The 24,737-nt window shown below is 36.3% G+C and overlaps 2 protein-coding genes across 2 annotated transcripts in view; one reads left to right on the top strand and one right to left on the bottom strand.

The window, feature by feature from the left end:
* CTSO (cathepsin O) overlaps positions 1–8,495 on the top strand; it is a 29,762-nt gene extending 21,267 nt beyond the window's left edge. Inside the window, exon 8 of the mRNA XM_008543345.2 lies at positions 1,857–8,495. Within this exon, the coding sequence (XP_008541567.2) occupies positions 1,857–1,891 (35 nt within the window). The 3' untranslated portion in view covers positions 1,892–8,495. The remainder of the gene's footprint in view (positions 1–1,856) is intronic.
* TDO2 (tryptophan 2,3-dioxygenase) lies at positions 5,788–24,139 on the bottom strand. Its single transcript, XM_070608825.1, has 12 exons — positions 23,961–24,139; positions 23,642–23,747; positions 22,028–22,118; positions 20,017–20,087; positions 18,783–18,910; positions 17,403–17,589; positions 15,762–15,869; positions 12,235–12,346; positions 11,014–11,071; positions 9,739–9,818; positions 8,954–9,044; positions 5,788–7,076 (listed from the first exon to the last, which is right to left on the bottom strand). The coding sequence occupies exons 1-12, from the start codon at positions 23,993–23,995 to the stop codon at positions 6,923–6,925; spliced, it is 1,221 nt and encodes a 406-aa protein (XP_070464926.1). The 5' UTR covers positions 23,996–24,139; the 3' UTR covers positions 5,788–6,922.
* Positions 24,140–24,737: the final 598 nt, after the last annotated feature.

The following is a 24,737-nucleotide window of genomic DNA, read 5'->3' on the forward strand; positions in this document are numbered from 1 at the left end:
ATCACCTACAAACTTCTAGCAACACATTCTCTGGAATTGAGAAGCTTAAGCAAATACCAACCAGGCTCTTTTATTGAATAACAATTTTTTTTTGTTAATTAACCATAAACCAAATTAAAATAGCTGAGTATTCTAAAACCTAAACTCAAATCTATATTCTGAAACTTTTGATCTAGAATATCAACATATTTTCTGAATCAAATTAGACTCAAACTATGTTGCATATGAGAGCAACCTTTCAATTTCTCATTACAATTATTTCAAATATATATACAACTTTTTAAAAATTGTTGAACCCTCTAGATTGTGAGACTGATATAAGACTTACAGATAAGTTGGAACATTTATGTTTTGATTTATTCAAGACCACTGTCCAGTTGTTCCATCAAGTAGATCCATGAGAGTTCATAAATGGCCTGTTCTGTCATTAAAAAATATTTATAAAATATTTTTCATAAATTTTTTATTGAAGAGAGTGAACATCATGGAAATCTTTCACCCAGAGCATCAGCATCCCGATCAGGCCCCTCCTTTTCACATCTTTGGGATCATTTACATTGTTGGAACCTGTAGATAAATTACTGCTGGCATTCGCTCTGCCTCTGCTACTAAACACAATTCTCTCTGTTGAAGTGGTGGTGCCTGGATCTGGGCTGATGGCTGGCTGTTTTCAAAGCTCTGCCAGGAGAGTGCAAGAACCTATTCAGACATTCACTCAAAACTGCCTCAGTAATGACTCTGTATCCCCACCACCACCTTCCCCCAGCCCCCAACTACCAGGGGTGAGTTGGAATAATTTCTCCTCTCTACCTGTTTCCCAGTTTGATTCTCCAGGAGTCTGCCTGGTTAGTAATTAAATGGAGATCCAAATCCTTCCTAAAGTGAATATTCCTGAAAGTTACATAACCTGATGATGAGAACTTCATTCTTATGAACAATGGTATTAGGCACATAGCATTCCATAGCCCCAAGAGATTTCAAAGACATAGCTAATTACAATGAAATCCAGTCTTCAAATGGACCACTTATTGCTTTCACCATGTATTAGATTTGTGTTTTTGTTTGCGAAGAAAGCATAGCACACTGTGATTTATTGAAATTTTGTTAAAGTTCAAATCTTAGAGTCTGCATTTCTAAATTGCATTTAAAATAATCATAAATTATTTTATTGCCTCTAAGCAATATATGGCAGTCAAGCTGTTAAACTTGGTACCCTCACCACCGTGGTGCAGGTTCATTTCCAAGTCAGGGAACCACACCACACGTCTATCAGTTGTCATACTCTGGCAGCTCTGTGTTGCTATGATGCTGAAAGCTATGCCACCAGTTATTTCAAATACCAGCAGGGTCATCCATGGTGGACTGGTTTCAGCAGGGCTTCCAGACTAAGACAGACTAGAAAAAAGGACCTGGCCACCCACTTCCCAAAAAATTTGGCCATGAAAACCCTATGAATAGCAGTGGAGTATTGTCTGATAGAGCGCCAGAAGGTGAGAGGATGGTGCAAAAAGACCGGGCAGGGTTCCGCTCTTTTGTAGGATTTGGAATTGACTCGAATGCACTAACAGCAACAAAGCAATAGATATGAGTGCAATAAAGATTTCAGATACATTCATCCATTCAGTTAATAAGTGGTTTTGGGATTTTTTGTAGTTTCTTGAAACAAAAATATTAGTCATCTTTTCTAATATCTATGAGGTTGCCATGTTTATACTGATAGATAGCTACAACCATTAAATTCTTTTCTTAATAGACATTAACCCTTTCTGAATCCAAATGAAAATTATTTTAATTTGCTATTTGAAAGGCATATAAAAAGGAAATAGACTAGTATTAATAATTTATTTTTTTCTTAGGTATTGCAGATTCCGTTTCTGCTGTATTTGTGTGATATGTTGGGAAGATCAAGAGACCACTACAAAAATGCAGGTTCATCATGAAATGTAGTGTGGTCCTTCCTTTTTACCATCATTTACCTTTAGGCTTCAGCAACCACCCACAAAAGGTTCTGCTGCCTAGTAGTATTTAAACTACGTTGTAAAATTATCCCTTCTTCTGGAGAGAGAGACAACCAAAGTCAGTAGGAAGAACACCAGCACCTGGCCTGGGAGGAAATCTTTGGAAGTTTCCTACTCTGAGATGAAGGTCAGATTAGGAGATATTTTAGGTTTCTTCAATTTGAAGAGGCTATTATCTGGTTTTGTCTGATTGTTGTTTTTGTTTTTTTCCCCTTTTTTTTAAATTTAATTTTTTTTTCTTTTTTGAGTAAGATTAGCCCTGAGCTAACATCTGCTGCCAATCCTCCTCTTTTTGCTGAGGAAGACTGGCCCCGAGCTAACATCCATGCCCATCTTCCTCTGCTTTGTATGTGGGATGCCTACCACAGCATGGCTTGACAAGCCGTGCCATGTTCACACCTGGGATCCAAACCAGCGAACCCCGAGCCACCAAAGTGGAACGTGTGAACTTAACTGCTGCGCCACCCGGCTGGCCCCCATTTGTTTATTTTTAATGACGTACTTCTGGTAGGGTTAAAGGGGTGATAAGAAATTCTTTTCCTTTCTAGGATATAATCACCAGCCTTAGCTTACTCCTTTATGCAAGAATAGCCAACCTAAAATTATCTGCGCCTCTCACAATTCTATCAGCAACCCTCTGAGATGGCATATCGTAAGGATTTTGAAATACAAACTGCTTTACCTCAACAAACGGTGGTTACTTCTTGAACTGTAGAGTGATCATGTAGAAAGAAACAAAAGGACAGAATCACTTTTTAAGAGAAACAGTTAATGCGATTGAAATTAAATGACCAATATGGCAGCTATGTGATAAGAAAAACTCGCGTAGTGTTGCCTGAGAGACAAATTGTTATTTGGACTTTGTCATTGTCAATAGGACTCCAGTAGATTTTGTTTCTTATTTTGTCTTCCCTCCATTGGAGAACAATGTGTTTTCCCACATTTTCACACTCTTTCTCATACTCTTTTCTGTGAAACTCCGAAGGTTTCCTGGCAGTTGGCTTCTCGGGCTAACGAATTGTCTCATTGTCTATTTTCCTTTTCTATTTTATAACCATTTATTATGGCTCCATTGGTCTCTAAGCCTTTATCGACATCAGGATCTCACCTTTCTCTTCCTCCCATCATTCATAGGCACCGCCCCTTTCAAAGTCCAATCTCATTAATCTGGAGTATCAGCCAAAATGCAAGTTCCCCAGTCTCTCTGTTTTCCCAATCTTCTGCTTATTTTTCCTAGACTCCCATCCTAACTACTTTTTGTGCATCCCTTTGGCTTTCACCTGGTTTCTAGTTCTTAATGCTTGTGTTCTCTCTTGCATAAATCATGATGTGTGGTAATGTGAGAACCTCAGAGCATAAGAGCTGATCTTCTGTTTGAAGACAAATACAGCCATATTAAATGAGTTCATATAAGAAAATCATATCAAATACTACATATATTAATATTTCTTCTCTAAAATTTAGGGTTGCTTTCTAATGTGGAATATCTTAACAAAAACAAAATTTTAAATGTAGCAGCAACCACTAAAAAAAATTGAGGACATCCCATTTTTCCTCTCACTGTTGGCCTTTATTTATCTATCCGTTTTATTAGAAGAAGAAAATAAAAAAAAAACAAAACTGTATTTATTTTTCTCACACCAACCAGAAGCAATCTCAAAAGAATGTGTGTTGACTCAGGTTTAGAAGTCTTCCAGGAAGACAATATTGATGTTTTAGTCGATCAATATTCTAATTATCCAAGTATGTCAAAAAGGAGCTTTGTCCTCGTTGTTGTAGTTTGTGTTCATTTCCTGATTTCTATAAGACATAAATGGTTTTATGGTACTCTTTTTTAAATGCTAAAGAATTCTTGCAAATCAAAGTGATAAATACCTCTCGGCTCTTCTGGATTTTGATGACATTTATAATAAAACAACCTATATTTAACTTTGGATTAAGAAAAATCTGTCCATAAATGTATGGCTTACGTTTTGTCAACAGTGTCAGTGTGCTTTACATTCACACAGAGTTTCCTCATCTCCAAATCCGTATAGCTAGTTTTTGGCTTTCTTCTTGGACAGCTTAGCCTCACTGTCTCCAAAACCCCGTTCATCATCCTCCTTTCTCCTCCTTCTAAAGAAACAAAAAAGCTTCTGCACCTCCTAGAGTCTCTATTTGGTTAACAGCATCAACATTATATAATCTGTAAATTGTATAATCAACATTATACAATCAATAGAATTGAGGGAAATGTTAGATATTTAATCAGGTCAGCTATACCCCAGTAATCCATCACTTAATCACCTTCCTCCTCGCCATTTCTACTGTTCCTTCCTAGATGCATGTTCTTTTGCATCTCTTATCCCCACTGTTGAGTAGTCTACCCACTAAACCTATGTCTCTTAATCCAGGAGTTCTCAAAGTATAGTCCCCAAACTAGAAGCCACCTGGCGACTTGTGCAACACTATGATTTAATAAGCACTCCAGGTGATTCAAATGATTATATTATAATCTATCTACTATACATCCCCTGGATTTACATTTCTAGAAGACAACATTATCATGTTATTCTCCCATTTTTTTATCTGTTTGTTTTGGATTTTTCTTGTTTTTTTTTTTTTTCTAAGATTGGCACCTGAGCTAACAGCTGTTGCCAATCTTCTTTTCTTCTTCTTCTTCTTCACCCCAAAGCCCCCCTGTATATAGTTGTATATTCTAGTTGTGAGTGCCTCTGGTTATGCTATTCCCCCATTTTAAACCATTTAGGGCCTCCCCAATGCCTAAGAGATAACCTGCCAACTCTTAGAAGAAGCCCCTTTCTCCCGTCTCAGCCTCAATAGCTGCTCTTCTGCACAGGCATATGCTGTGCTCCAGCCATAGCAAACTACTTGAAGCTCACCCAGCGAGGCTAAGAGGAAAGCAGTGAAATCTGCACATAATAATTAGGAGTCATAATGAAAATCATCCAGATGTTCCTGGGCATGATTTCACGAGGCTCTCAAAGTGGATACTAAATTAGACAAACTTACAGTGACTTTGTGACCCACTTAAAAATTATAATTTAAAGTGGATCATCAGCGCTAGAAGCGAGTTTGAAGAGGGGCAAGGGGAGAAGCTAGCGTTGTAAGTTGTTTTGACATTTACATTAAGAATGACTGATATATCCTTTGAAGAAAGCTCTTAAAATTGTATAGCTTGGTCACACCAAGAAATATGGATAAAAAGAACTAAATCCAACCTTTTAGTCTATTAAAAGAATAAACCTTGACAAATAGCATTTACTTCAAGATTCCAAGGCATGTTGGTGACAGAACATCTATTAACATATTTTTTTATTACTTCATGAGAAAAAGCAAAGATTATAAGATAAGTATTTTTATCCCCGTTATGTAGATAGGAAACTGGGTTTAAACTGGTGTTTGTACCAAAGTAAATGGTTAATAAATGGCAAAGCCACGATTTTCTCCCAAGTTTGCTGATTTCAAAGCTAGTCCCCTTAGCCATTATGCTACCTTATCAGAAGAAACTTGCAGTTGAGGGGCCGGCTGAGTGGCCAAGTGGTTGTTTGCGCGTACCGCTTTGGTAGCCCAGGGTTTCACTGGTTTGGATCCTGGGCGCGGACCTAGCACTGCTTATTAAGCTGTGCTGCGGTGGCGTCCCACATAGCACAACTAGAAGAACATACAATTAGAATATACAACTATGTACTGGGGGTCTTTGGGGAGAAGAAAAAAAAAAAGAAGATTGGCAACAGATGTTAGCTCAGGGCCAATCTTTAAAAAAAAATTTTGCAACCAAGACCAAAGTATAGTTCAGTTCCATCAAGAACTTGCTGCTTGCTGTAATCACTCCAGGTCAAGGTTGATGTACATTTTAGATCTTTTGATGATAATTTCTACTCTCCTCATAACAGAAATTTAACTAAGTATTAATATCCAGGATAAGCTAGAAAAAGAAGAATGAAACTCATGTCTGATCTAAGCTCTTAGCTAAATATTTTTTCATTAGAAACTGGGTCATTGCCGAGTTTGTTTACTTCTCCTTTCTTCCGGAAAGAACACTCTTCTTCACTTGAGGGGGCTACTGCTCATTCCTGCCTCAGTCCTGTTGTGTATTAGAGTTGACTCTACCTTCCAGACCACAAGCTGTGGAGCTGGGAAGAGCACCTTTGTCCTTCTGGGAGTCCAGAGGTGCTGGAAGCTGGGACCCAGCCTGAGGAACGAGCTGATCTACAACAGGGAAAAATAAAGCCAACACCCACAGAAAAGAAGAGATGAGACGGAGAGTCCTCAAAGTGTGCAGGAATCTAGTACTCCAGGAACTAGATCTATCCCGTTGGCCTCAGAGCTCCTCAGATGCCCTTCAATTCTTCAAGCTGGTGGGGTAATTGTCTAGTAAATCCCCTGTGGGAAAAGCTTCAGATAGACTTCTGTCATTGGTCATCAAGCATCCTCACAAATACAAGTGATGTTTCCTAAACAATATATGCAAAAAGACTAATTTTTATTATTTTAAAAGAATTTTGATTCATCAAGTTTTTGTATAGAATGATACATTTTATTGCATAAAATATTTGAAATAGCAGAAGTTTACAGCTTATAACGGATTAAACAATGAGATGATCTGTTAAATGGTTACATTAAGGTAAGTATCAGGGAACATTAGGTTCTTAATAGGAAAACATCCTATGTACAATGTTCCAATTTAATGGACTTAATTTCTTATTTTAGTGCTTACTCTTATATCATCACAAAAATGAAGGAATAAAATTGTTTCCAAGCTTGAATCAGACTGCCACAGTGCTTAACTATGTATATACGTATCTTACAATAAGACTTGTTGTGTATTCATGATAATTCATAGAAAATTTTTAAAAACAGACTGATACATCGCTGTTCTTCAAAGATTTTTGCAGATGATTTTAATCTGACTCATCACTGCTGAAGTAAGAGCTGTCACAATATTCAGCCGTGTAAAGGAATTTATGAATAATCGGGTTCATCTTCGGTATCCAGTGTCGAGGAACCAGATATGTTGAAAGATTAAATAAATCTACAAATACCTTGTATCTGTCACTGGAAAAACACATATATACAGATGTTTTAGATTTATTGACATGAAATATTTAAAATTTTCCATCAAAAAATTTCATTTCTCAGAAAATATTTTGCCATAATTAGTATTCAATATTATATTTTATTATATATTACATGTTGTGTGTATCATATATGTTAAATAGTATTAGAATTGATTGCCTAATTTTTATTCCATATCTGAATTCATGCCCGTAAAGCAGTATTATGTGTTTCATTGATCTTGACCAGTCTTGTTCAGATTAAAATCTAGAGTTTTACTATTGTCATGCTATCTTCTTAAAGATAAGGGTATGTTTTTGTTTGTTTTTGAGGAAGATTAGCCCTGAGCTAACATCCATGCCCATATTCCTCTACTTTATATGTGGGACACTGCCACAGCATGGCTTGATAAGTGGTGTGTGGGTCTGCACCCAGGATCCGAAGCAGCGAACCCCAGGTCACTGCAGCAGAGTGCAGGAACTTAACCGCTGCACCACCAGGCTGCCCCAATAAGGGTGTGTTCTTGTTTCTGACTTTTAAAGGACAGTATGCAAAATGATAAATTTAAAGCATACAGAGTTCTTAGTTCATTTAAATATATTTCCCACCTGCAGAGTAGCTGCTAAGTAACTACCGTGAATGGATTAATAAATTGAAATGCCATTTTAGATTCATAATAAATGTCTATAGGAGGGATTTTGACATTTAAAATTCCTTTTTTGTTAGTCAACTATTTTAACTGTTTTCAGTCTTATAACAGAAGAGTGTTGCCTTTGAAGTCAAATTTTGGTTCAAATTTTGTTTGTCACTTGCACATCATGTGACCTTGGACAAGTTCTCTAAACCTCAACGTCTTGGTTTTTAACTCTGTAAAATAAAAACTACAATCTCTTCCTCTGGCCAGGGCTTTGTGAAGACTTAATGAGACAGTGACACACTAGAAATGCTGTTTGTGTTCATTATTCCCACCACCCACTGATGTGTGTGTTCGTTTTGTACACCCAATCATTTCATGCCTATAGGATTTGCTCCCAGGGAAAGAGGAAATATGTAACAATTGTGAAAATTTGAATCAATAAATTTTATAAATCATTCAGTTTAGAGTTTATTCCCAGGGAAAGTGAAAGTTTGTAAAAATGATGAAAAACAGAACTTGGTGCATTTTATAACTTAGTCTGGTAGTAAGAGTAGTGAGGAAAACAATGTGCTGTAAAGAGTTCTGGAGACTGAATGTGAATGCCTAATTTATTCCTGTGCTTATTCTCCTGCCGCAGGGGCCTTGTAAGTTTCCCAGTTTTCAGGTTTATCTGTTTATATATCCATGTATCTACAATGTTGTGAATATTAAATAAAATAAGGGTACGTGTAGAAATCTATCATTTTAAATGCTCAATAAATGTTGACCTTTTTCCTTGTAAACAATATGAAAATGGCACTTTTTGGAGTAGATGGAAACAGTTTTTATACTATAAAATAGAGTCATATCAGGAAACAAGACACTTTTTTAGGTGTGTCAGTTACATTAGTGGAATTAGTGATAACTGTTTTAGTCTAGTCCAAACTTGAGCCCGATGAGTTGAGAACATTTCTACCTGGATTAACTCCTTCATATCCTCACAGGTCACGCAGCCATTCGTACTCTGCCCCTTTTCATCCCAGGATCAAAATGATGAACTTTCAGAACTAAGGATTTTTTACAGTGTCCTCCAAAGGTTCTAACAGGAATACCTTAATCTATCTACAAATGTGTTGTCAGCAGTTCAGACAGGAGCAAGTATAAATGACTTTTTCTAGATAATACACACATATATATATAGAGAGAAACAAAGCATTCGTGACTTCCACCAAGATAAAAAGGTGAATCTCTCCCATCTTACCTCACTGTTGAGCGCAGGTACTGATAGCCAGAGGACCCACCAGTGCCAGCTTTGCTGCCCAGCATTCTGTGCACCATGCACACGTGGTTATCTAGGCAAACACACAAATTAACTCCATGGATATATTTCTCCCATTAGTTACACGATGTTCTAAATATAAGAGATTGGTAATGATAATTGCTTCTGAGAAAAGGCTCACACCTTATCACTTAGCCATATGGAAGTTTCACGTTTGGGAGCCAGATGAGACCAGTAGGTTGCCTGGCACCCCAGTTGGCACCCAACTTCATTCAGGCTACATGCATTTGACTCCAACCATCATTACATTTAGCCTGCCAACACAATATGGGAGAGCAGGGCCGTGTTATGACCTTCATGAGCCCTCACCACTTTTGTCTTTACAGTTTCCTTCCTCTATTTAAAAAAAAAACTATCAAAATTATATTTTAAAGTTGTATTGGCATAAAGATGAGTAATTATTATATATTAAAACATTTTCTTTGCCCTAAAGTTCATTTTTTTCCTTCTGATTATCAAATAGAACGTTTTCATGGGCCCCCAAAGCTACTGCAGGCCCTAGGCATTGTGCCTGCTGCGTATTCTGGGCAAGTTGGCCCAGGGAGAGAATAACTGTCAAGCTGATTTAAAAAAAGAAAAAACAATCTTCTCACATACGAAGGAGAGAAGAAAAGAGAGAGAGGGAAGGAGGGCAGACAGAAGAAGAAATGGTGGGTAAAGGGACGGGATAGGGGAGAAGGAGTCTGAGGGTCAAGGGGAGGCCTTACATCTCCATTTGGTCATGAGTGTGTCTATGTCCATAAGAGACGTCAGTAACTGAAAAGGGACCTGGAATCTAGGCTCTTCCCTAAAGGAAAAATGAGAAGAAGAGATCTATTCAAGTAAATCCAGTGTATTAGGAAGAGCTTGAGTTTATTATAATCTGTTGGCTCTGGAAACAAATGTCAACTTTGCCTCTTAAGAGCTGTGGCTGCTTTGGATTACTCTCTCAGTCTTAGTTTCTTCATTTCAAAAATGAGGATACTACCACTCAGCTTGCAGCATTTGTTTAAAAAGTCTAGAACATTCCATGTAATATACATGAAGTAACCAGTCAGACTCACACCTAACATCAATCCTCATTAAAAGGCAGACATATATATAATCTCAGATTTCCCAGCTAATTATAGTCAATAACTTCTAGGCTGAGATGTTAAAACAAAAAAACAAAGACAGCTTTATATTTCCTCTAATATATTTTACCCCCTTTTTCATCTAATCTTTCAACTGTCTCAGTGCATTTTCTGCTTAGGATTCATAAACTTGAGTGGCATACATTTAGTAAGAGTTTAGGAAAAGAGTCAAAGGATTTTGCTTGTGTTGCCATTCTGAAGAAACAAGTTCGAGAGGATTACAAAATTAAATAAATACAGGTAAGCAAGACCTCCAATAAACATAGATATTTTATGTTTGCTTTTTGCTTGTGTGCTATCCATTGTTCTGACACATTTATTTAATTCTTGGAACATGAAGATGGAACTTTTGTAAGATAGAGTAGGAGTACACGGACATTTAAGGACACTTCAAATGATTTAGACATCAAGACAATTTTCCTTGAAACTGCTGAATAACTAGAACAACGGTTTAGAAGGTGTTTTTACTTTATCCAGTTTTGCTTTTCATTTTATAGAACAAAAATAACTCTACAACATTATTTAATGACAACACATTTCATGACTGAGTTTCTGAGATAGATTAAATTTTGGCACTTTAGGACACTTAATGCCGCATAATACTTGCTAGAATTTAATAAAAAGAATATTTGATTAATTTGTGTATATATATATGTGTGTTTTTTAATCTACTACAGAGATGAAGTTATTCTCTTACTATTTAGATTAAAAAAAAACCGTGAAACTTCACAATTAATTATTTTGTAAATTTGCCCCCAAACTAAATTACTTTTTAAAACTGTAATTGCAGTTTATAAGCTTCATACTTGATGTGCTTTCTATATCCACTCCTCGATTTTAACTTCTACTTCTCTTCTGATTTGCTTTTACCTGTAAAAATATATCATCAAGGCCCCCTGAAGCGCTCTATATGATAATCGTCTGTCACCTGCAAGATACACCGTAAGTGTTTATTGAATGGGTGATTTAAGGCAGTCTTGTCTTACTTTGGCATCATTATCTTAAATAATTGTTATATGTTTTTTGAAAATGATGTGTTAGTTTAACTTTCTTATTCTTTAGCTTGAATCTGGAAAACTAGCATTTAAAATATTATTTTAATATTGAATGTTAAAAGGCAAATTAAAAGTATATGTAATCTTTAAAATTTCACTTTTATGTCATGTTAGGAAAACATCATACAGAAAATACTTAACTTCCATGATAGAACATATTTTTCAAGTAAAATAATACGATGACTTACTTTTCAAAAAGTTAAACCAGATTCTTTCCAAGTTTCATTTGAAAGTAGTTTTCTCTAATTCACTTAAAATTACTTAAAATCTCCTGGCTTCAAGGAGCACAACCGTCATACAAAATCTCATATATGTGTTTTAAGGAAAGACTTTGCTCTGTCTGCAGGAAAACAAGGTTTGCTATTCTTTACTGAGGTTTTATAGAAAACTGAGGCTAACAACCTTTAAGATTATAGAATTCAATACTAATTTCATATACTGCTCTGCCTTGTACTTGTATTACCAAAATTAATTTTTACTTCTATTCTGTTGCCAAAAGATTTATAGGTACTTTATAATAAAAGTTCCAAATAAAAATGAGCACAAAATTTTCAAACAGATTAAAGAGTTAAATGATGAAAATATTAATTACACTTATCAATTAGTTTCAGAAAATAATAGCTCAATATTAATTATGCCAGAAGTCTAAATGTGTGCTTTTCCTGATCTGTGGGAAACTTATTTCCTCTGCCAAGCCACCCCAGCCTCATAATAGAGTTAATCCTTTCCTCTTCTACTGCTACTGTAGTATTTACAACTACACTGCTTGTCTTCACTTCTGTTCCTATTAATCTGTGAACTACTTGAAAAACCATATTCGATTTATCTTGGTATCCCTCATGGCTGACACAGATTGGGAAGGTTTCCACTAATGTCTTTAGGCATTTAAACCTGTTAACACAGGGCTATCATTCATAACATTAACCCATTTCTTGTTTCTGAATGGATTATTGATTTTCATTTTATTTCTCCCAAGTTGGGCCTGATATTTTGATCTGCTCAGATTGCAGGGTAACAATCCATAGAATAAAAATACCTTTACTAAGGAGATGTTCATGACGTTTCTCATCAAATAAGGAGAGTAACACCTCTCTTTGCTTTTGAAATTCAGCCATTTGTTCCTCCTTTTCCTCCGACTCTTCCTTAGCCTTTGGGGAAAATACTGCATTAATATTCCCGAGAGAGAATAGATTCTTATTTTAGAAAACACTGTTTGTGAGAAATAGCCTTGCCTATTGCAGAAAGGATGCACTTGGAATATTTACCATATCATCTGATGGTACAACTTGGAAATTATGGCTTATGAGAGGGATATTCTTCACACTTAATGATTCTGTTCTTTTATTTAAGTTTAAATGATTTGTCAATCTTAAATATTTTCTTCATAAATATAGTGAGAAAAGAAGTCAGATTGGTGAAACTGGAGGTAACTGCAAGTGGTCAGTAATGATCTAATTTTAGATAGCAATCATTTAACATAGGAAGTAAAGTAATGCCACTTAGGAAAAGTCAGGAATTCCTAGTCAGAAAAGCTATTAACTCTATTGAAATTCTATATTTACTATTGTATTCTGTAAATATAATTTCTTTAATATTTTTTACTCAATATTTTTACTCTTTTGATATCTATTGATTTGTTTAAGGAAATTATTATTATTATTATTATTATTATTATTATTTTGCCTACAACACATGCTCTACTTATAACTCAATTCCTTGAGCTGGAGCAAAAATTAGTTAACCCAATTATCTTCAATTCTGCAGAACAACCACACTGTGTGGTAAGAACTTGTATGCACGTTATTGTCAATTAATTACTCATGTACTCAGTAAATTTCAGGCTAAGGTGATAGAGATAAAATTGCGAGCAAAAATTGAGTTCTCTGATCTCATGCAGTTTATTATCTGGTGAGAATAAGACATTGAACGAACAGTCACCACAGCGTTAAATTGCTACCAGGGACGGTGGTATCCAAGAGCAGGATAGTGCTGTAATCACTGACAGTAGTAGGGAGGTCAGGAAAGACCTTCCTAAAGAAGTTTTCCTTGAGCCAAGACCTGAAGAATGGGAAGGAGTTACCTGGGAAAGAACATTCCAAGCCAGAGAGAACATATAAAAGATTCTATGGTAGGAAATTCAAAGAACTAAATTCAGCATAAAGGAAATCCAGGATGATTGGACCACATGAGATCATGAAACACCTTGCAAACCATGTTGGGAATTTTTGTCTTTATCCTGAAAATAATGTGGAGACATCAAAGGGTTTTGTGCAAAAGGAAAATGTAATCAGATTTGCATTTTGAAAAAATTGCTCAAATTGCTGTTTGGAGAATAAATTGGAATGGAGCCATATGTGAGAGACACAGAATAATTGAGAGAATATTACTTTAGTCTCAGTTGAAAACAACGCCAGTTTGTACTTGATTGGTGGTGGTAGATTAAAGGCAGATATTTCAGAGCTATTTAGGTGGTAAAATTGGTAGGATTTGGTGATAGCTTAAAGAAGTGGTTGAGGAAGAGGGAGGTGCCAAGTATCAATGGTACATGTCTGACTTGACAAACTAGATGGCCTATAGAAGAAAAACTTCAACTTGGGGGCTGGCCCAGTGGCGCAGCAGTTGAGTGCGCACCTTCCGCTTCAGCGGCCCGGGGTTCACCGGTTCGGATCCCCGGTGCAGACATGGCACTGCTTGGCAGGCCATGCTGTGGTAGGCATCCCACATATAAAGTAGAGGAAGATGGGCACGGATGTTAGCTCAGGGCCAGTCTTCCTCAGCAAAAAGAGGAGGATTGGCAGATGTTAGCTCAGCGCTAATCTTCTTGGCGGGGAGGAGGGGGGAAGAGAGAAATAAAAAAAAAAACAAAAACAAACTTCAACTTGGAAAGACCAAGTTGAAGAAGAGTAGAAGGAAGGGGAAATTCTTTTAAGTTTGGCTTTATCAGAGTGTTTTTGAAAGGACCAGGAGGAAATGTAAACTAGGGTGTTAAATAAATGATCTAGCTATCTAAGCTAGAGATAACTTTTGAGAATTATTGGTGTGTAAATAGATACTGAAGCAGTGGGTATCAATGAGTTCATCTAGTGAAAGAGCACAGAGAGAGAATACAATGCATCTAAGACAATGCATTGCAAGACCCCACCATTTATTGTTCTGAGAGAGAAAAATGAGCCAATAAAGGAAATAGAGAAATAAGGGCCCGAGAATTAGACGAAGATAGAATGTTGTGTGCCAAATCCAAGGGGGAAAATGGGTTCAAAAAGGAGTAAATAATCATGAGTATTGACTGTCACTGGGAGGTCAAGTAAAATGAAGATAATAAATGGCCATTGGATTTATATATAGGGAGACCATTTGTGAATCATGGGGCAAGAAGACAGATTGGATTGGGTTCAGGATTAGATGGGGGATAAAGAAATAATTACGTTAACTACTCTATATCCCTGGTGGTCTTGTGGTTAGGATTTGTCGTTCTCACCACCACTGCCCAGGTTCGTTTCCCTTCAGGGAACCACACCTGTCTGCTGGTTGTCATACTGTGGCAGCTGTGGATTGCTGTGATGCTGAAAGCTATGCCACCAGTATTTCCAATACCCACAGAACCACCCATGGTGGACAGGTTTCAAGTGAGCTTCCAGACTAGACAGAGTAGGAAGAAGGACCTAGCCATCCACTTCCAAAAAAATTGGCCGTGAAAATCCTGTGAACAACAGTGGAGCATTATCTGATCTAGGGCCAGAAGATGAGAGGATGGTGCACAAAAGCCAGGCAGGGTTCCGCTCTGTTGTACACAGGGTCTCTAAGAGTTGGAATCCACTGGATGACACTAACAACAACAAACTATTCTAAATACTTTACAGATATTAAGCTAACTTAGTGCTCATCATAATTCTTTGAGATAGATCCTCTTATTTTCTATTTTACCAATGATGAAAGTGAGGCAAAGAGAGGATAGCTAACAGAAGAAGTTCGATGTCTCACAGTTGTTAAGAGGTGGAGGGGAGATTTGAATACATGGAGTGTGACTTCCAAGGCCCTGCACACAAGGACTACCTGGCACAGCCTCTCAAGAGAGAGAACTGAAACAACTCTTTCAAGCCATTTAGTCATGAAGCCAGAATGAGGGGCTTGTAACTTGAGGGCAATTGAGGAATCAACAGTATTTTTTTTAAGTGAGAGAAACTTGACATTGTCTGAGAGCCAACGGGAAGGACCCAGCAAATATATATAAAAGTGAAGGGAAAATTAAATGGCTAAATATATTTGGTTAACTGGTCTTTTGTGTGCCTACTTCTGTCAAAAGAAACGAAAGAAAAAAGTCTAGTAATCTCATTTCTTTAGCACAGACAAAATCTTGTCTACAATGAACTCCTTAACTTAATATGATTTTTATTGCACATAAATAAAATGAAATAAATCTTGTAACATATTTCAAGCAAAGGCACTTGGAAGGAAAAATATTGGGAAAATGAAAGGTTCAGAGAAAAGTGGAGAATTGTTAAAATAAAATTCCCAATACTTTTTCTGTAGTAAACTTAAATTTACTTAAAGCATCGTAAATACCTGAAGTTTTGTGAATTCTTCTTGCAGCCCTTGGACAATATTTGTTTCTAACTTTTCCCAGAAGTTAAATCCATTTGGCTCTAAACCTGGTGTTCGTTCCAGCCATGCCTTAAGAAAATATTATTTTTAAGTGAATACATTGTAAAAGTTAATATATGTAAAATAAATTGTAACTAACATTTAGAACTTGAAACAGGAAATCTTCACGGTTTTGAGAAACATACGTCATAAGTTTTCTATTTGTAAATATTTTCTCTTTCCTTTCAATTTCTTCATTTACAAAATAGCAACTATATATTTTATTTTTATTATATTATATTTTATATATTTATTATATTTTATTTTCTTCATCTGTAAGGCAGTCATATTAATAATGTTTACTCTTTATTAAGACGTTACTATAGAAATCTCTATTTTGTTCTGTAAATCTACGCACATATCTAAACATTGTTTCAATGAAGTCTTCTGCTTTATCCTCAAAATACCTTACGTCCTGGGAACAGAAGGAATTATGGCATGTATAAGATAGGATCTCTTCTAAATGCATGGTGAACTTAGTCACTTTGAAATCAACTAACAACTCAACTATTTTAAGATTCCCCAAGACTTTTTAATCCAGAAATAAAACTGAATTCATGCATATCTGTGGGTTCTCATTTAACGTATTTTTGGTTTTGAAATTAGCTTTGTAGTTCTTTCTCTCTCTATCTTTATAAACATTTTTATGGCATTATATGTAATATATTAACCTAAATCTACATTTACAATACCCACGGGATTAGTGAGCAGGGTATAATTCACTAAAAGGAAAGTTTTATTTGCAAAGGAAAGGCTTTCGGAAGGAAATCAAGACTATACAATCCTTATTCAGTAATTTACGTGTGAAGAAACAAATTAATAATTCCTCAAGACTATTTATAGACCGATGGGAAATTAAAATATGAAGGAAAAATTCTGAAGAGTATACTCTTAGTAGCTGAGTTTAATTGAGAAAAATACACAACTTTCAATTATGGAACATTGTAAAGAAATAAACTAGGGGCCGGCCCGGTGGCATAGTGGCAAAGTTCGCATGCTCTGCTTCAGCGATCCAAGGTTCACTGGTTCAGATCCTGGGTGCAGACCCAGCACTGCTTATGAAGCCATGCTGTTGCAGGCGTCCCACATAAAAAGTAGAGGAAGATGCGCACAGATGTTAGCTCAGGGCCAATCTTCCTCAGCAAAAAGAGGAGGATTGGCAGTGGGTGTTAGCTCAGGACTAATCTTCCTCAAAAAAAAAAAAGAAAGAAAGAAAAATAAAAAAGAAATAAAGCTCATTGAATAACCATAGTCCATTTAAAAATCAGCTAATTAAATGTTGCTTAATAAGAATGCTTAAAAAGTTTGTTTTAAGAAGATAGTTATTAAATATTAACATCATTGATTATACAAATATTTCTGAAGTTCTCAAGAATTCTTAATATTTTAAATATATTAATTAGTTGAATTTATGAGTTTAAGTATTTTTACAAATTCTTTCTGTTTTTATTTCCAATGACTGCAACCCAACTTTGAAGATGAGTTTTAAAATTCTGATCTAGTAAAAGCTAAATTAACAAGATGTATTGAATTAGACTTTAGAAATAGTATTTGAGCACGTGCCTCCAACAGTTGCAGAAGTGTTTTTTCCTGCTCGGACTTCAGTAGCAGTTCATTATCTTCTCCTTGGAAGTTATCGCGGTAATGTCTTCTGTTGTAAGGGACTCGCAAACTCTGAAGAACACCGATCTTGTTCTCTAGTAGTCGGAACTGCAGACTCTGGAAGCCTGATGCTGGAGATAAGTACTCTCTTAGAGAATAAACAGGGGAGGGTGAGAGAAGACACAAGAAGAGAAGAGTTGACATCGTGAATTCCTGCAATGATTTCTTCTATTGCAAAAGGTTGTCAGTTTCACTCTCCTAGATATCACCAAGAACACAGACCCACAACTACTTAGAGTTGGACCTCGATTTGGACCTTTCTGAAATAAGGAAAATGAGCTACTTAAACATCATTGTCGCTGTCAGTCAATCAGTTTAAAGTTGGAGTGTATTTTTAGTTTGTGAAATGTCACATTCGGGTGTGCCGTGTACTAAATTTTTTCCTAAGATAAAGACAAGTGGTTATTGAGCAATATTTTCTATTCAATGGTGCTAAAAAACTCTTTATAAATATTATTCAGTCCCTCCTAAAAGTTATGTTCTTGGATATTACTGTTAATTTCACTGCCTAGTATTATTATGAGCACCAGCGAAATACTGCAAGTAAAACAAATGGGATATTGCCTAGCACAAAAACATCCTTTTCATTGCCTAGGCCATCAAAAAATGTTATTACTCCCACCTCACACAACCACTCACATTCTTGTACTCTTGTAAATTTCCTTCACCTAATTTGTACTAAGACTTCAATTTTTTCAATCCACCACAAAGGAATTCTACTACTTTTCCTTTGGTTGTCAAACATGTTGGAGACACTGCCTATTACATCATTGAATGCACCTGATAAGAACATTTGTTCTCAAATTTTGGTATGAAAAATCCTTTTTTTTTTTTTGATATATATATGGCTTTGGCTGCCTGGAAATGCAGAACTGAAATTTATGTTCAACCTATAACTTGTACTGACACTTTTGGTGACAGGCTTTTCTGTATATTACTCCTATTTCTCTTTTTAGTTTTTAATTATTTTAATTTAGTTATGTGTATTATATTATCCATTTTAGCCATTTTGGATAGTTGTCTGAAATCCTTCTTGGATAAAAACATAGCACACAACAATGAATTGAAACTAATTGACCATATTATGTTTGTATGTAAAAGTGAGCAATGAAATGTTTTCGATAACTTCTCAAAGTCTTTGTGATTAAGACTCTCAAGTGCTTATAGTGATGAAGTGTCAGTAGAAGAGGCTTCTCACGTCACACAACACACATGTTCTCCTTTTCCCCCACCAGAATGAGAAGGTAAATCCCACTGCGTTATTACACCACAAGTGCACACCTGAAGTCATTGAAGTCCAAGGCTGTCATCGTTTCCAGAACGGAAAACTGCTGTACCAGCAGCTTAAGGATCACGACCACTCGGTGCATCCGGGTAACAACCTTAAGCATATTCCTTTCATCCCTGACCTGATGGTTAGGAAATGAAACACTGAGTAATCAATTCTAATTATTAGAAGATACAAAATAGACTATAAATAGCAATGCATTCCTAATCATTTTATCCCTATTTTAAAGAAGAACATTAGAACTAAAATTTGCCATAAGTGTATGTTGAATTAATAGCAACTCTGAATTGTGTGAAAGGAATATCTGCAAAATCAGAATCAAATCATTTTTCTTTCTTTTAAAATAGAAAATTATATGGAAACAAGTTAGAAGCAATTCTGGAACACAGGTTCCACTGATTTCAAAACAAATTTCTCTCTAGTTTTGCTTTAAAGAATAAAGTTCAAGGTAACACAGAAGCTTCTGGGTGAGGATTAAGCAACACCTGGACAAATCTGCTCTTCACTGAGGGTCAAAGTTGCCATTGACATCAATGGGAATTGTATGCACTTATGTAAGAAGAGAACTGTCTGTGTTTGGATGTTCTATCTTTTCCAGCCCCTCTTGGAGCAGAGGCCCAGAGGTAGGGGACCCAAGGGCGTGTCGGGAAGGCGTGTGGGAGCAGGAAGCAGGGTGGGAGGTGGGAAGGTGCAGTTTGGATTTCTGCAGTCACCTGAAGCTCTGCTCTGCTCTTGATCCCCCTTGTCCTTTTCTCCCTTAGTCCCCTCCTCTTTGCCTCTTTTCTCTTTTTCTTCCTCCTGCTACTCTTTTCCTACCTTCTCCTTCTCTTCCTGTTTTATTTTCCTCATTATTGTTGCTATCTTCCCACAGCAAATATTCATCAGAAAGACAATTCTGGCACCTATTAATTAAAGGATCTCTCTTAGCTCTCCTGGCAATCTACCATCATTTATAACAACATTTTGTTAGGCCAAAAGAAAACATTGGGGGGGGAGTTCTAAACAAGGGGCCTGAAACTGAAATTTGATGGGAACCTGAAAGCAATGTGTAGTTCCAGTGTAGCAATGGCACTGGAAAATATGACTAAAATCTTGTCCACTCAGAAAGGTATTTTTTTTTCATTAAGTAATAATTCTAACATTTGATGTTAAAATGTTCTCACTAATAATATTTTCTACATTCTCCAAAAAAAAAAATGAAACTAATATTGCGACATCATAACTCACATGGCCATTCTGAAAGATCTCTCGAACAGAGTCTAATTCCCACAGGATTTGCTTAAACCAGAGTTCATAAGCTGCAATCAGAAAACCATTGTCATTCGGAAAGTTATGGGAGCCTCTTTGACCATAATGATATGAAAGACACGGGAAACACATTGAAAGAGGAATAAAAACGTAACTTAAAAATCAATAAAGGCCTACATAACCCTATTTTGTGTTATAAACAAATACTAATAATCAAGTTATCATAGCTTCCTTTTATTGAATGTTTTAACATGCCAGGCATGTTATCTCCATGTTTTATATTTGTTATTATTACATTGATTTCCCTCAACAAATCTCTTCTTTAGATCCTTTAGAGTATAGCACATAACCAATTTCTAACTTCCCGTATGGAAGCTGGAGGGATGTGGAGAAGCAGAAGTAATACTCAACTTCATCCATAAACTGAGGAACTAGTATTTGGTGTCTAGGGTCTTAGAATATTATGAGGAGGACAAGCTTATGAATAGTTTAAAACTTTGTCACATCCATCTATTTCCCTCAGTATCTAGCACAGTGTTTGGCATAAGAGAAACACTGGGTGATTATGTTATGAATAAACGAATTAAATAGCCAGTGTAGTCATTACTTCAGTGTAGAAAATCAATAACCTCAGACTTCTTTCGTGTACTCCATTTGGTGCTGTTGTATGGGTAAAGGCTATATTTCTGTACTAATTAGGGAAATAAATTACAACTTTAACATTTAAGGAGAGTTTCAGGGATTTGATTTTCATATTTGGACAAAGAGCAAATCAAATATTTCTTGATCAGTTTATGTTTCTATTTTTCAGGTTTAACTTTGTGTGGCTAGTCCCATGACCCATTGAAGGATGGGAGAAAAATCTCCTTATCAAATAATGCTGGCTACCATTTGTTGTATGCATATTATGTGCTATACCTTGGGCTAGGATCTTAATGCACATTATCTCATTTCATCTTCATGAGAACTCTATGAATGCGAAGATACAGTTATTCTTTCCATTAAACAGATGAGGAAATGGAGAGCATTATTGGTGAAGAAACTTGAGCATGTTCACACAATTTATAATGGTAGACATGGGATTCTAAACAATTTGCTAATTCCGAATTGGTGCCACTCTGCTATGATTTCTCCCCTATTGATTCTGTTTTGAAATGAGCTGCCAATAAAAATGTAAACATAAAAACAGGAGAAGTAACACATTAAGCCAATTGTTGTCCATCTTTAATATTTTACTCAGGGTTGACCCTTTTTGCCAGTCAGTGAAGCAAACAAACATTTGAGGAAATGACACAAAGACTGGTAGGGAAAGGTAACACGTCTAGAAATTGGGCACTGACTAGCACGAGCCATTGTGCTCTCGTCAGCCAGAGGACAGTATCATGACACCAACAGTCTTGGGGTAAATCTTAATGTTTAGGCATCATAGACCTTTTTAAGACATGTATTCCTGAAATTTTGCTCACAATTCCAGAGAGTTCAGAGACTTTCTGAACCCCGAAAGTCATGCACTCCTACACTAAAAATCACTGCCCAGAGGTTAGAAGTCTGGGGAGGATAAACACACATTTCAGATAAAATTTACATTTCTGTTTAGTAACAGATTGATGTACAGTTATGTAAAGTCACAATAAATTTGTGATCTATTTCTTAAAAGTAGTTTTTTTTAAAGTCCCAAGTTGAAAATAGTAACATCTTAGCTTTCAAATTCTTTGTGAATTTCAAAAGATAGAAAGTTTCCTTGGATTTATGACAAAGATTAAGTCCTGCTGGATCCAATTAGCAGAGAAGTAACATAAAGAAGACTGTTATAAATCCAAGAGGAAGGTGCTAGGAGAATTTGTCTGGCAGCAAAGTATTCTCAAGCATTTCTAACAAAGGTGATTTCTTAATCTTTCACCATCTTATGGTTAAAAGAATTGCAGCTTTCCTCATTCTTGATACGAAATGCCTGTGGGATAGTTATTGGTCAACCTTCTGTGCAACTTACCTTGGTGAGTTATGATAAAAAGATGTTCATCATGGATTTTATTTCCTTTTACTTCACTTTGAAGTTCCTGTGCACTCAAAACTTTTTCCAACTTTAAACAAAAGAAATAGAAAGACTGATTTTGTACAAACTTCCAGTTATAGGATGAATAAATTATGGGGATCTGATGTATAGCATAGTGATTATAGTTAATAACACTATATTATACACTTGAAATGTGCTAAGAGAGCAGATCTTAAGTGTTCTCGTCACAGGAAAGAAATGGTAATTATGTGACGTGATGGAGGCGTCAGCTAATGCTATGTTAGTAATCATTTTGCAGTGTAAGGTGTATCAAGTCAATGTGTTGTATGCCTTAAATTTGCACAATGTTAGATGTTAATTATCTCTTTAAAAAGCTAAAAAAAAGACAAAAGAAAGACTGATTTTTAAGTTGCAGTTTTTTTTTTTTTTTTGAGGAAGATTAGCCCTGAGCGAACTGCTGCCAATCCTCCTCTTTTCACTGAGGAAGCCTGGCCCTGAGCTAACATCCATGCCCATCTTCCTCTACTTTATATGTGGGACGCCTACCACAGCACGGTGTGCCAAGCGGTGCCATGTCTGCACCCGGGATCTGAACCCTTGAACCCCGGATCCCAGGCCACCGAAGCGGAAAGTGTGCATTTAACTGCTGCGCCACCTGGCAGGCCGTGGAATGTTTTTTAAATTAACTTTAATAAGAAGTAGAATACAATACTGAAAAAAAGTCCCCAAAATTCCCAAATTATCAGAAACCAAACTATTTTCTTCTAAACAACTAATGAGTCCTGTCATAAAGAGTGAGTTGAATTTATGATTTTTATTCTTTTCAGAAGTAATTATATTTGGTAAGATTCTACCATAACAAATGCTATTATGACTCATTGAGAAAATCATATCCCTTCTCTCTCTTGAAATGACTATGATAAGAGCTCGATAACTTGCTTAGCTGACTGTGTATCTTCCTCTCTTTTATTCCCCCAAAGAGCCTATTCTGGGAAGATCTTAACATTTTTTTATCCGCTCATCCTTAGAAACCCATCAATGAAGGCATCAACGGCTATAATCACTTCACTTCTTAAAAAATACAGAAGGCAAACAGGCTGAAACTTACCTTGGAATAATCTCCAAATACCTCATTTGTTAATATCCCTCTTTTATTTACTAACGATTTCAAGAAAATATGTACCCTCAACATTTCTACTTTATTATAAGGGATTTAAAAGAACATTTTCTCTGGATGTGTTTGCAATTGTCCAGGCTGGGATTTATTGACCATGTCTTATTTATACAAGTTACGCAATGCCTGTCAGTTATCTGCGCGTTATCTTATCGTTTAGGGTCTTCAGCCAGATTCCACATTCTCTGCTTTTACTGTGTCTCTGCCTGACAGGTGACTTTTCACGTAGAAGACTCTAGAATTGTTCTAACACAAGTTGAAACAGCACATATTTGTATGAATAGCGATAGCTTTCGGTCCAGAAAACTATTTGGTAACTGAGAAAAAACCAAAAAGACGAAAACATGAAAATGTAGCTTGGGAAAATGTAGTGCCGACTAATGGAAGTGGAGCAGTGTGGCGACTCTGCCACTTACGTGGAGGTACCTCCCATAGATCAGTCCTCCTTTGCTGGCTCTATTCACACCCGTTTGTGATTTGTCCTCTTCACTGCCGTCTACAGATAGGTTTTTAAAAGTATACCTGCAGATTAAATAAGTGAGGAGAAAAAAAATAGATCTTGAGAAAGCACAGTAACTAATAATATGAGTGATTGAAATTCTTATTGCTAATTTTTTTCAAGTAGATGATTTTAAAGGTGACGGTTTTCAACGCTCTGAAAATTCAGAAATTAAAGCGTTTCTACTTGCCGTTTCTAAGAGCCTAACCGTACTTAGAATAGAGGTAAATACTCACCCAAAGCGGTTTCCTAAAAATGGGCACCCACTCATGGTGAAAATGCACTGGTTGAGAAGCACCAAGGTTTGAGCTACAGCTGCCTTTTATACATCCTGCCCACCCTGCACCAGCCAATCAGCTCTCTCCGTGTACTCTTAGCTAGGCTCCCATTTCAATTGGGACGGAAGCTGAACCTCTGTAAACTTTAGGGTGGATTTATGTTGGGGACGGTTTGTTTGCCAGAAAAGTGAGTATTCAGCCAAACTGAATTATGTGACTTGCCAAGTTTCACTTTTGTATCCAAAGCAGCAAACATTAACTAAATCAATAGAGGACAAGTTTTAAAAAAAGATATTTAACTATTCTATTCCAAAAACACATCTGGCATAGTATTAGGGCATATAAGATGATGATATTGTAAAAGCAAACATTTATCTCTCAGTCTTAAATTTGGGTATTCTTATGATGCTTAAGCCAAAAACAGAACTTGAGTGTCTCTGGGGAAAGAAATTCATTACATAACAGAGGCAAGGTACATATTCAAACCCCATTTCCATGCCATCCTCACAGTTCTTCTGGCTTAAATCTCATCTGATAATTTGCATCAGTTAGGCTGCTGTATCATATTGGAACTTAAATGGACATTAGTAATTCACTGTTGACCTGTGGCATACCAATTACAGGGCAGTGGGAGTCATCTATATTGGGGTACTTCATCTGTGGAGAATTTAAAAATAATGATAATGTGCCCACAATTCCAAACAATGTCAGTGATAAACTATTCTTCCTAGAAAA

Source organism: Equus przewalskii, chromosome 2 (assembly GCF_037783145.1).
Source record: "Equus przewalskii isolate Varuska chromosome 2, EquPr2, whole genome shotgun sequence".
NCBI lineage: Eukaryota > Metazoa > Chordata > Mammalia > Perissodactyla > Equidae > Equus > Equus przewalskii.